The sequence below is a fragment of the Microtus oregoni genome, unplaced genomic scaffold (genome assembly GCF_018167655.1).
Source record: "Microtus oregoni isolate MIOR12 unplaced genomic scaffold, Mior012 000007F_ref0000211, whole genome shotgun sequence".
NCBI lineage: Eukaryota > Metazoa > Chordata > Mammalia > Rodentia > Cricetidae > Microtus > Microtus oregoni.
This window is the reverse complement of record NW_024543066.1, coordinates 21,861,264-21,874,936: the sequence shown is the minus strand read 5'-3', so window position 1 is coordinate 21,874,936 and position 13,673 is coordinate 21,861,264. Positions and strand designations below refer to the sequence as shown.

The window sequence follows — 13,673 nt, the reverse complement described above, 5'->3', positions numbered from 1 at the left end:
AGTTCTTCACATTAGCCAATCTTTTTTTTTTTTTTTTTTTTTTTTAAATAATTTTTTTTATTAAGAAAAGAAGAAAAAAAAACATAAACAAAAAACAAGTTTCCACCTCCTCCCAGCCTCCCATTTCCCTCCCCCTCCTCCCACCCTTCTCCCCCTCCTCCCACCCTTCTACCCCTCCCCCCACTCCTCTCCCCCTCCCTCTCCAGTCCACAGAGCAGTCCAGGTTCCCTGCCCTGTGGTAAGTCCTAGGTCCTCCCCCCTCCGTCCATATCTAGGAAGGTGAACATCCAAACTGGCTAGGCTTCCACAAAGCCAGCACATTAAGTAGGATCAAAACCCCGTGCCATTGTCCTTGGCGTCTCATCAGCCCTCATTGTTCGCCATGTTCAGAGAGTCCGGTTTTATCCCATGCTTTTTCGGTCACAGTCCAGCTGGCCTTGGTGAGCTCCCAGTATATCAGCTCCACTGTCTCAGTGGGTGGGTGCACGCCTCGTGGTCCCGACTTCTTTGCTCAAGTTCTCCCTCCTTCTGCTCCTCATTGGGACCTTGGGAGCTCAGTCCAGTGCTCCAGTGTGGGTCTGTCTCTGTAAACATACAGGTTATTGTATGTTAAATAAGAGGAAAATTGTTAGTGATATCGAGGCCTAGATTTAGCCTTTATTGACACCAAAGGCAAGCCGGAAATACATCTTTTCACCCACCATTCTGCCTAATAGAGTTGGTGGAAAGGCTGTCCTCGCCCACAGCTCCAGGAACCCCGATTTTCCATGTCTGAAGAGGGTCAGGACTCGTCATGTGCAGCAAGACCTATGAGAATCTGAACTCACCACTCTGGAAACTCTTCAACCACTTTGAAATCACCAGGCACAGGGCTTTGACCCTCGGATCTTATGTATCCCCAAATACACAGAAGAGGCTCCTCATCCACTCTCTCCAGGGTAGAGAGAAAGACAGCTGGCAGGATTCCCTCTCTGGCTTGTCCTTGCCTCCCATCTCCCAGGGAACTTTCTCCAGGAGGTTCAGCGCCTGGGGAACAACATGCCACAGGCAGCACTGATTCATCTGCTGCATTTTTAGACCGTCTCTTGCAGGGTGGAGGATTTGCATGAAATGGTCGGGGGCGGGGGGGGGCACACCATCCTCTGCCTGCTCTGGACCCTCACAAAGGAGCCCAGCGCACAACCCTTAGCACATCTGCCTGTTGTAGCACGGGCTCAGACACACCATGCCTTCTCTTATTCCTTTGTGCTCTGGGCTCCTGGGCCCAGCTAGAGGGCAGTGAATATCCAACTGGAAACAGCATGTCCTTCTGGGTTTAGCTCGCTGGCTGCCTAGGCCATGAGCTCTCCAACTGGACTCTGATCCTCACCTCCCTAGTGTCCAAGGCTGTGTTCGTGTGCAGCCATCAGCGTGGGTGTGGGTGCTGTGATACAGAAGTCCACTCCAAAGAGCCTTTCACAACTGTGTCTCGTCCCATGAGAGATTAGAACGTCTGCCTGTTCCCTTTTCTAATCTGGAGAAGAGATTAGAGAGTAGAAAGTTCTAGTCATCCAAGGCCTTGGCACTCAGAGTTCAGGGTTTGCCAGGACAGGTCGTCCCTCCCCCTCACCACACACACACACACACACACACACACACACACACCCCTTGATCTATCAGGCGGTCACCAAAGGAAGAAAGCTGGCAGCTGGCTCTTTCTGCTCAGCGAAGTGCCTACAGAAGGCAGGCATAGCAAGGCTGGGTGCCCCGGCTTCAGGGACCTCAGGGTCACAGGAATGAGGCCGTCTTGTTCACTGCCACCAAGTCACTGTGTGAGTCTCACCCGAAACTCTAGGAAAATGATAGTCTTTCCACAATCCAGGAGGCCCTGAGATTGCTTCCACTTCTGTTTGCCCATCTGTCCACTCCAAGTGGTCCGGCAGCAGCAGGAATCCCTGAGTTGAATGAGCAGTGACAAGTGGATCTCTGAGCATCACCTGAGAGTCAGAGATCACCTTTGGGAATCAGAAGCTAGTGTCTTATCACTGACTTTCTGGGTTCCAGTAAGCAGTTTCAGAAGCAGTTTCGGGGCTGAGGATGTAGCTCACTGGTGTACGTGAGGGCCTGTGATCCAGCTGTACGGAAGGGGGAGGGAGAAAGAAAAGAGAGACAGGCCCATCGAGTTGTGCCTCACCAGCCGCTGCAAGCTTCGACGTGCAGACCAATCCTCTGGGGATCTCGTTAAAGTTGTGTGCTGACTCAGCAGGATAACAGATCTCTCACCAGCTCCCAGGCGACACTGCTGCTGTTCCTTGGACCACACTCGGAGCTGGCAGGCCCCCAAAACTTGCCCACACAGGAATTCTTTTCATAAGCTCTTAAGCTCAAAACCTGGGGCAGTATGTGTTTGCTGAGTTACGCTTGACTGAGGCCACTTCAGCAATAGGCAAATTAGTCAAGGTCGGCTGTACCCCCAGCTTTCAGTGTTGAGCCAGTCGGTGCTACTGGCTGCTAGTGGGGTCCCCTATTTGATGCCTGGGCCATCAAAGCTATGTTAATGTAATAGAGACTTAGAGACAAAATAACACAAACTATCATTTTCCTAGCGTCAAGAAATGCCATTGGGTTGGGCTAATTAATATAATGAGAAGCCACATCACCGCTAAAAGTCACAAACCATTCTTGCACATGTGCATGTAGCTGTATATGGAGGCCAGAGACTATGCTGGGCATTTTTCCTGGTCACTTGCCACCTTATCTTCTGAGACAAGGCTTTTCAATGAACTTGAAGCTCGCTGATTCAGTTAGGCTGGCTGGCCAGCAAGCTCCGGGAATCGTCTGTCTATATCTCATCAGTATTGAGACCATAGATGTATGCTCCAACCCGGGCATTCTGTGTGGGCTTTATAAGCTGGGGATCCGAACCCAGGTCCCCAGGCTCGCCCAACAAACAACTGAGCCATCTCTCTGCCTGGCTTTGATCGTGAAAGTTGACAAGACAAGGCATAGGGAAATCAGAGAACAGGAAGGTCTAAAGAGGCTTGCAATTGGGTGTGGCGTTGTATACCTTAGTCCCGGCTACTTGGGAGATGGAGGCAGGAGGATTGCTTGAGCCTAGAATTTCAGGGCAACATAGTGAGACCCAATCCCGAGAAAACAAAACAAACAAAACCAAGATTCGGAGCACCAAAGACAGCAAATGGATGGAAGTATTGGTGGGCATGTGCCTAATACAGAACACCTTTCGCCTTTCAGATTCCACGCCTTTGCTGAGAGAACAGAGTGTCTAGAATTCTCTGCATGTTCCACAAAGGATGTTGACAGCGCAGGGTCTTGGAATTCAAGGAAACTGAAAGGGAGACTCCCTCCAGGTACCTGGACTCCTGAAGGAGCAGCGGCGCATATAACCTTAATCATTTCAAGTGGTGTGCCATGCAGTTTGGAAGTAGAGGCGAAGTAGAGGCCACCCATATCTTTTGTATTGTTTCTCTGGTACGAGGATGCACCCACTGGAATGTCACAGTGAGTGGGTATGTCTAGAAACTGCTTTGAATGTCTCACTCATGGTGCTTACTGACATGGGAACCTTCCAGAGATGTGGCCCTCGCTGTGCTACTGCTGGGGTTGGGTCTAAGGCAGGCTGAGCCACCCTATTGCCTGGGTTAGCTGGGGGTCCCTGCGGTTCTCAGGATAGCGCTCTTTGCTTCTTGTGATGTTAGCTGTACTTGCAGGATGAGCCTGTCCTTGTGAGGGTCAAGGCTGAACAGGGACTTTTATGGAGGCTGAGGGAACCTCATTTTTCATTCAGGAATGTGGTCTAGTGAATGAGGTCACAAATCATGAAGAAAGGGAGCTATGATTCAGAAAGCCAATAATGGAATTGTACTCAGAAAACCAAGAGATGGGAATTCCTTTGGGGCTGATGAAATGGCAAAATGCTAGCCACTCAGTAAAGGCTGGGAAGGAAGGTCCTGTCTGGTTATTACATGATGCAGCACAGCATGGCACCTCAGCTATTTAGAAATTGTTGTGGTTTGAATGAGACATCGCCATATCCTCAGGCATTTAGATACTTGGTTCCTAGCCAGTGATGATGTTTAAAGAGGCTTAGGAGTTGTGGCCTTACTTGGAAGAATGTCACCTGGGGTGAGCTTTGAGGTTTTAAAGCCTCCCAGCAACCCCAGTTCACGCTTTCTGCTTCCTGCTTAGAGTTTAAATGTGAACTCTTGCCGGCCGGTGGTGGTGCACGCCTTTAATCCCAGACTCAGGAGGCAGAGGCAGGCAGATCTCGGTGAGTTCGAGGCCAGCCTGGTCCAGCTAGTTCCCAGGACAGCTAGGTCTGTTACACAGAGAAAACCTCTCCTGAAAACAAAAACAACCCCAAAAAGATGTGAACTCTTAGCTTGCTGCTCCCATTGCCATACTTAACTACTGCCAGCTTCCCTGCCATGACGGTGGTGATCTTATCCCTCCAAAAGGATAAGATAAACCCTGTCTTCTCTGTGTTTCCTTGGTCATGGTGCTTTCCCACCACAATAGAAAGAGAACTCAGACAGACGCCAGAGAGAGCCAGTGCCTGCCTCTGCCCTCCCGCTCAACTGCAGTTATTAAGCAGGCTTCAAGTTCAGTACAAGGTAAAGGTGACTCCTTGGGTATAGGAAAGAACCTGAAGCATCCTTGCTTTGCTGAACAGCGTTGCCAGGGCTCAGGAGGAGAAGGATGTTTGCGTGGTCAGCTAGACTGTGAGATGGAGCTCATGACAGGACAGCAGTTCAGAAAGCCCATACCTGACACACACTTTGCGTACTCAAACTCTTCATGTCCTGGAGACTAGTAGGAGGGCCCAGCCTACTGTGGACAATGCCACCCTTGGGCATGTGGTTCTGGATATAATAAAACAGGCTGAGCAAGGCATGGAGGGCGAGCCAGTAAGCAGTGTTCCTTCATGACTTCCGCATCAGTTCTTGCCTGGAGTTCCTCCCTCTGACTTCCCTTCATGATGGACTTTAAGCTCTGAAGATGAAATAAACCCTTTCCTACCCAAGGAGGTCATGGTATTTATCACAGCCACAGAAATCCAACCAGTGGGGGCTTCGATCAGGTTGGAGAACATGCGCTGTCACCTACTCCCCAAGCCTTGTCAGCAGTTACAAATGGGACTGGATTTTGACCTGTGCGTTCCCTGGGGTCCTGGTCTGTTTGCTGCTGCTGCTGCTGCTATGCCGGAATACCTGAATAATTTATAAAGGACAGGGATGTAGTTGGCTCATGGTTCCCAAAGCTGAGAAATCTAAGAGCCGGTAGCTGGCACGGAGAAAGGGCTTTTATGCTGCATCCTACCAGGGAAAAAGGCTGAAAGGCAAACGGGGTGGTGGGGGAGAAGTTTGCTTTCATATCCAGTCCTCCCTCACAGTTACTAACCCACACCCACGATAATGTCATTAATTCATTCACGGGGGCAGAGTCCCTTTAACCTGTTCACCTCTTAGCAAGTCCCACCTCCCGTGTACTCGGGAGAGTCACATATAAGCTATAGCACCTGGTATCGGGTGACAAAGGAAGCATCTGTCCATGTAGCTAGCATTTCCACAGCTACCCTCGTCTCAGCCTTGGGAACAGACAACTTGCAGTACAGATAAAAACATTCTCTAAGAATGAAGTGTTCAGCCTGTCTTCATCTTAGTAATCATGTGTTCCAGATTTGGGGGGGGGGCATGTTTATGCAACCTTGCCTCTCCATCACAATGCCCCAGAAATGCCAGCCTTTCAAAGTTGACTTCTTCCACTCAAAAATTGTCCTGAAGTCTTTGACAGATGACTTTTCTTTAGAAAATGTGTGCTTTCCAATTTCACCTGGGCTCCAAGTAGCAGTATTTTATTTTATTGTCGTTCTTCCTTCTCCCCCCTTACCACACCGGCTGCTGTAAGAATTTAACATCATCAGTCTCCCAAACCTCCAACAGGGTGGGTGGAGTCTGACTCCTCGGGAGATTAATTTTATCTTCATTTAGTAGAAAACAGACTTTCAAGAGAAGACTTACACAGCACTACTTAAGAGAACCCACTTGCCAATCTGAGAGAAAGTTCCAGGGGCTACTGACTTTGAATTCTACGTATTTGATTTTTAAAGTCTGACTCTTCTTCTTGCTCTACCCCAGTCCAGAAACAAAACAAAAAATAAGACAAAAGGACCACTCTGCAGCCAAGATAAAGGATAGTTTGTAAATCATAGAGTATGTGTATTTGTGTGTGTGTGTGTGTGTATGTGTGTGTGTATGTGTGTGTGTGTGTATGTGTGTGTATGTGTGTGTATGTATGTGTGTGTATGTGTGTATGTGTGTGTGTGTATGTGTGTGTGTATGTGTGTGTATGTGTGTGTATGTATGTGTGTGTATGTGTGTGTATGTGTGTGTATGTGTGTGTATGTATGTGTGTGTATGTGTGTATGTGTGTGTGTATGTGTGTGTATGTGTGTGTAGTGTGTGTGTGTGTGTGTAGTGTGTGTATGTGTGTGTAGTGTGTGTGTGTGTGTGTATGTGTGTGTATATGTGTGTGTGTGTGTGTGTACACCTGTGCCACAGTGCACGTTTGGAGGTAAGAGGACAACTTGCAGGAGTGGGTTTTTGCTTTACTCCAGGTGGGTCCTGGATATCAAATTGAAGTCATCAGACTTGCTGGCCACCTCACCTGGTCTTGTACAAGCACTATTCCATTCGCAGGCGACGAGGAAGAGCCCTCATGACTTTATCATTTTCCCAAAGCTCTTACCTCCAATGCTATCACATTTGAGTGTTAGGTCTCACCGTAAGAGTTTAGGACATACACTTAAACCATATCACCCATCCCTTCACAGTGTCTGTCCTGTGACTGACTTTTTTTCCTTTTCATCTAGCATGATGTCATCTCTCTCCTTTAAAGGAACTTTTTTTTTCTTTATGGCTTAAAAATTTTTTTTTTGGACACATAGAAATATCTTAGTTGGTAAAGTACTTCCTGCACATGCACAAGGACTCAACTTCAACCCCCAAACAAGTGTGAAAAGGTTGAATATTGCTGGACACCTGTAATTGTCACGCTGGGGAGTTGTTGGAGGCGGGAGGGGCCATGGAGCTTGCTGGCCTGCCAGTCCAAGCAGTCAGTGAGCTCCAGGTCTCAAAAGATAAGACTAAGAGCAACGGAGTAATGAGGGAAACACCTAGCCTTGACCTCTGGCTTCCACATTTACACATAAAACCGAGCTAGGAGAGAGTAAGGGGAGGGAGGGAGAGAGAAAGATAGAGAGACGGAGAAACAGAGACAGACAGACAGACAGACAGACAGACAGAGACACACACACACAGAGAATTAAATTAATTCATGTGTGTGTATGTGTGGTGTATACCCATCTCTGTGTATGGATACATGTTATTCCATGTCCGAATGTCTTGCTCTAGCCCTCTGTCAGGTTCTCTTGAGACAGCCTTCCACTGAACCAGAGCTTGCTAGACTGCTTGGTCAGTAAGTCCTTGGAATCTTTCCTGTCTCCAACCCCTCAATGGTTGAGTTTCAGGCATTCTTGCCTACAACAGATTTTTATGTGGGCATTGGGGAACTCAGTTTCCTCAGTCCTAAATTAGTGTTTAATTGTCATTAAAAATAATTATATCATTTTATATACATTCTTTATTTTTGCTGATCCTGCTTTCCCATGACTCTCCTCCACCCCTACTTCCCTTTCTGGCTAGTTCCCCTTTCTCATGACCATATACATATATACACACACATATATAGTAACTAAAAGTCCAGGGTCTTCATGTAAGAGAAAACATGAGTCTGGGTGACTTCACTTAAAGCAATACTTCTAAGCTTCACCCATCCATCCTTTTTCCTGCAACTGTCATGATTCATTTTTTTTGTGATTAAATGAAATGTTATTGTGTACATGTGTCACTTTATTTATTTATTTATTTATTTAATGTATGCATTGTTCTGTCTTCATGTATGCCTGAATGGCAGAAGAGGGCACCAGATCTCACTACAGATGGTTGTGAGCCACCATGTGGTTGCTGGAAATTGAACTCAGGACCTCTGCAAGAGCAGCCAGTGCTCTTAACCACTGAGCCATCTCTCCAGCCATCCCCCCCCCCCCCCATGCGTCACATCTTTACACATTCACCTGTTTCTGGACATTTCTTAACTATTGTCAAGAGAGCAGTTGTAAGCATAGATGTGAGCAAAGTATTACTGTGGTGTGCTGAGTTAGGGTCTTTGGGTATATACCCAGGACTGAGAGCTGGGTCCTATGTGGTCCTATTTTAAGTTCTTTGAAGAAACTCCACACAGACTTCCATAGTGGCTGTACCAGTTTATACTCCCACCAACAATAAACAAGGCTTCTCTTTTTCACGCCCTCACCATTTGCTAGTTCTGACTGGGGTGTTTTGGTTACCTTTACCATTGCTGTGATGAAACACCACGAACAAAAGCAGCTTGGAAAAAGGGGGTTTATCTCTCTCCAAGCTCCATATAACATCTCACCATCAAAAGCAGCAAGAACAGGAACTCACACAGGGCAGGAACCCAAAAGCAGGAGCTGATGCAGAGGCCACGAAGGAGCGTGGCTGACTGACTTGCTCCCTGTGGCTTGCTCAACCTGCTTTCTTTTCTTAAAACTGATTTTTATTGAACTCCCCTCCCTACCTCTCCCCTCCCCTTCAGTCCTCTCCCAAGGTCCCCGTGTTCCCAATTTACCCAGGAGATCTTGTCTTTTTCTACTACCCTTGTAGATTAGATCCATGTAAGTCTCTCTTAGGGGCCTCATTGTTGTCTAGGTTCTCTAGGATTGTGATTTGTGGGCTGGTTTTCTTTGCTTTATGTTTAAAAACCATCTATGAGTGAGTACATGTGACAATTGTCTTTCTGGGTCTGGGTTACCTCACTCAAAATGATGTTTTCTAGCTCCATCCATTTGCCTGAAAAATTCAAGATGTCGTTATTTTTTTCTGCTCTGTAATACTCCATTCTGTAAATGTACCACATTTTCCTTATCTATTCTTAGGTCGAGGGACATTTAGGTTGTTTCCAGGTTCTGGCTATGACAAACAATGCTGCTATAAACATAATTGAGCACATGTCCTTGTGGCACGATTTAGCATCCTTTGGATATATACCCAAAAATGATATTCCTGGGTCTTGAGGAAGGTTGTTTCCTAATTTTCTTTTTTTTTTTCTTTTGCTTTTTCGAGACAGGGTTTCTCTGTGGTTTTGGAGCCTGTCCTGGAACTAGCTCTTGTAGACCAGGCTGGTCTCGAACTCACAGAGATCCGCCTGCCTCTGCCTCCCAAGTGCTGGGATTAAAGGCGTGCGCCACCACCACCCGGCCCTAATTTTCTTAAAATCGCCACACTGACATCCAAAGGGACTGTACCTGCTTGCATTCCCACCAGCAATGCAGAAGTGTTCCCTTTACCCCACAACCTCTCCAGCATAAGTTGTCATCAGTGTTTTTGATCTTGGCCATTCTTACAGGTGTAAGATGGAATCTCAGAGTTTCAACCTGCGTTCTTGTAGAACCCAGGACCACTAGCCCAGGGATGCCACTGGGCTATGCCCTCCTCCGTCAATCAATAATGAAAAAAATGTCCTATAATAGTGGTTCTCAACTTTCCTAATACTAGGACCCCTTAATGCAGTTCCTCATGAAATTATTTTTTTGTTACTTTATAACTGTAATCTTTGTTACTGCTATGAATCACAATGTGAATATCTATGTTTTCTGATGGGGTTAGGGGATCCCTATAAAAGTGTTCGATACCCTTCGATATCAAACGGGGTCGTGACCCACAGATTGAAAACTGCTGCCTCATAGGCTTACTGCAGCCTGACCTTATGGAGGCATTTTTCTTAATTGAGGATCCCTCCCCTCCAATGACTATAGCTTGTGTCAAGTTGACATAAGATTATCTACCACACTGGGGTGAGATGGAATATCAAAGTAGTTTTAATTTTGATTGAAGGAATAATAGGTGTGTGTGTGTGTGTGTGTGTGTGTGTGTGTGGTGTGTGACATTTTGTTTATCCATCCATTGGCAAAGGACATGTGGGTTGTTTTTATCTTTTGACTATTATAAGATGCTGCCATGAACTCGGGTTTACAAATACATTTTGACTCCCTGATTTTCATTATTTGGGAAATATACCCCCAAAGTGGGATTCCTGAATCATATATGGTAATTCTCTTTGTATTTTTTGAGGAGCCTCCGTATTGTTTTCCACAAAGGTGTTGGTGTTGTATATTCCTGCCAACTGTGCACAATTGTCCCGTGTCCTTATGAACATTTGTCACTTTCTGTGTTTTTGATAGTGGCCACCCCAATGGGTGGGAGACGGTGTCTCAGTGTGGTTTTGACATGCATTTCTTTGATACTTAACGCCTATCTTTTCATTAGCTTGTTGAAAGAAATATTATAATATAGTATTTAAAAATTCATATGGATCTAACATATCCATGGTGATTAGAATAATGATCCAGCCTCCTTCTTCCCTGCTGGAAACTATTCCTAGCCATTGTGGGGGATCCCTTTCTTGAGCCCTGGGCACTACCCAGAGATCATTGGCAGCACTGAGATGTCAAATTGCCACTCCTGGATAAGCCACCCCACAATGGACAAATGAGAGGATTCTCTGGAGAGAGTCAGAAAGTGGTGCCGGTATGCAAAGGGCGGGGAAGAACGGTAGTGCTGTTGGGCCTCTTGGCTCAGCACCAGTTTTACAAGATGAAACAGAACACGGTCCAGCTTCAGCTGACCACCCCAGAAGCTGGTAGGCTCCAGTATTAGGGTGTGCAGAAAGCGGCTGCCCCAATGTCTTGGTTTTGTGGGTTGGATTTCTCCTTTTTTTTTTTTTTGTAAAATTTGTTTGTTTCTTAGTTTGCGTTTTCCTTTTACTTATGTTTTTTTATTATGCTCTTGCTATTATTTTCAGAATCAGCTGATGGGTTTTTCTTCCTCTTATATTTATGTAATTTTGATTGCATTTCTTGTTTGTGGGCTCTTAAATCTCCAGTGGTGCATGTGGCTAACCCCAGGTGCATTTCTTCTCCAGCATGCACCCTTCTTTCTTTTTTCCCTTTCCCTGCCTTCTTTTGTTACATTCAGTGATTATTTCTATTTTTACGCCTTCCAGATTTCTTTTGTTTAAAGTCAGCACACGAAGCAATGGATTTCATTATGTTGTTTTCGCACATTGTCCTTTGTTCTCGCTCATCCACCCTGACCTCTCCACCCATTTGCTGGTCTCCTCCCCTCCAGAATGTCCCCACTCTTGCTTTCATGTCCCATGCGTTCTGTGGCTTCCTCTTTTCTATCCTCCTCCTCCTCCTCTTCTTCCTTTTATGGGTCTCTTTTCTATTTTCATGTCCTACACACAAACACACACACACACACACACAACCCCCCCACACAAATGCACACATGCACACTGTATAAATACCTTCAGTATTTATCATTCTGAATCCAGCTGATTTTATTTATATATTTTACTTATATTAATGATCTCCAGTTGTATTTTTGTCCTGAAAAGTCATGATTGATTTTTTTTTTCCTTTTGAGCAGAAGAAGCCACCCCAAGGCGTACAAATGAGGGGGTTCTCTGTAGAGAAGAGAACTTTCTCAGGCCACGGGCTGCAAGTCTGGGGTGGTCAGAAATAGGTGTTGGTGTGGAAGGACAGGCAGCCCCTAAGAGGACTGCACAACTCCATTGTTGTATATGTGCCTTATTAGCTCTGTTTGTGCAGCTGCTGATGGACGGCTAGGCTGGTCCCATTTTCTGGCTATTGTGACTAGTGCGGCTGTGGATATATGAATTTTTCGGTGTGCTGGAGTCCTTCCTGGACACCCAGAATGGCATATCGGGACATGTGGTAGTCCTCCTTGTTTTTTGAGGAACCTCCGCTCTGACTGTAACAGTAACAGCACCAGTTTGCATCGCAACCCCAGCAGCAGCGGCAGGCTTCTTCTCTCTGCACTTCCTCACCAGACCGGAGCTCTCCGGTCAGGTTCACTTTCTATTTCCTGGAGTCAAAAGATGCTGAGTGCAAGGGAGAATATTTCCTGCCACGTATTTCTTCCTTTGAGAACTGTTTGCTCAGTTCACTTGTCTATTTATTGATTGGATTATTTGATTTTGACTCTGGTATTTGAATTTTAGCATTCTTTTTGTACTTTAGACATTAGTCTCCTTTGGATTTGGATGAGGATCACATTGACTCTATAGATGGCTGTTGGTACTATCGCCTTTGCACAGTATTAATTTTGCCAATTCATGAGCTCAAGAGATCTTTCTGTCTTCAGTGTTTAGATGTTTACATGGTAGAGGTCTGTGCTGGATAGTTTTATATCAACTCAGCAGAAGTTAAAGTCATCTGAGAGGAGGGGACCGTAATTAAGAAGATGCCTCCAAACAGTTGGGCCATCTGCAAGCCTGTAGAGGATTTTCTTAATTGGTGGGCAGGTCCCAGCCCATTGTGGGTGGTGCTGTGCCTGAGCTGGTGGTCCTGGTTCTATAAGAAAGCAGGCTGAGCAAGCCATGGGGAACAAGCCAGTAATCGGCCTTCCTCCATGGCCAATGCATCAGCTCCCACCTCCAGATTCCTGCCCAGTTTGAGTTCCTGTCCTGACTTCCTTTGATGATGAACTGTGATGTGGAAGTATAATTCAAACAAACCCTTTCCTCCCCAAGTTGCTTTGGTCATAGTGTTTTATCACAGCAATGGTAACCCTAAGACAAGATCTCTTGCCTCTTTGGCCAGGTTTATTCCTGGGCGTTTATTTTTCTCCAAAATTTCATCATCCATTCCACCCTTTCTCTTTCTTCCAACTCATCCCATCTTACTGTTCAGATCCACGATCTCTTCTTTAAGTGTTACTGTAACACACACACACACACACACACACACACACACACACACACGATGAGACCATTTAGTGTTACTCACATGTGTATCTGTTTAGGACTGGGACTGAACATTCTTTTAGGGTGCTCATCCCTGGAGAAGACTGAGTTCTTTCTCTGAGCAGTCATTAATTGCTTGCATCTCCTCATTTAGAGACGAGGCTTTGTGAGACTCCCCCCCCCCCACCTCGCATCCACCTTGGAATGTCAACTGGTGGTGTCATTATGCAGGTCTTGTTTAGGTAGCCATGGTGTTAAGATTTCATGAGTGCAATTCCCTGTCATATGTGGAAGACACTGTCTCACAGCAGGTACCCTGTACTTTTTTTTCCTCTGATAATTTTTTTATTACTTTATAAATAATAGGAATCAAAATTTCCACTTTCTCCCCTCCTCCCCCTTCCCTCCCCCTCCTTCCCTCCCCCTCCCCCTCAAGTCCTAAGAGAGGGCAGGGCACCTTGCCCTGTGGGAAGTCCAAGGCCCTTCCCCCTCCATCCAGGCCTAGGAAGGTGTGTATTCAAATAGACTAGGATCCCCAAAAGCCAGTACATGCAGTAGAAACAAATCTCAGTGCCATTATCATTGGCTTCTCAGTCTGCCCCAATTGTCAGCCACATTCAGATGTTCCAGTTTGATCCCATGCTTGTTCAGTCCCAGTCCAGCTGGATTTGGTGAGCTACCATTAGATCAGGCACACTGCCTCAGTGGGTGGACCAACCCCTCGTGGTCCTGACTTCCTTGCTCATCTTCTCCCTCCTTCTGCT

At 46.2% G+C, this 13,673-nt stretch overlaps 1 protein-coding gene across 1 annotated transcript in view; it reads left to right on the top strand.

Annotated features, from left to right (window-relative positions):
• The window catches only part of Vwa3b (von Willebrand factor A domain containing 3B), a 169,678-nt gene that overhangs the window by 21,120 nt on the left and 134,885 nt on the right, over positions 1-13,673 (top strand). The window contains exon 6 of the mRNA XM_041655900.1: positions 3,235-3,350. Coding sequence (XP_041511834.1) covers positions 3,235-3,350 — 116 coding nt within the window. The remainder of the gene's footprint in view (positions 1-3,234; positions 3,351-13,673) is intronic.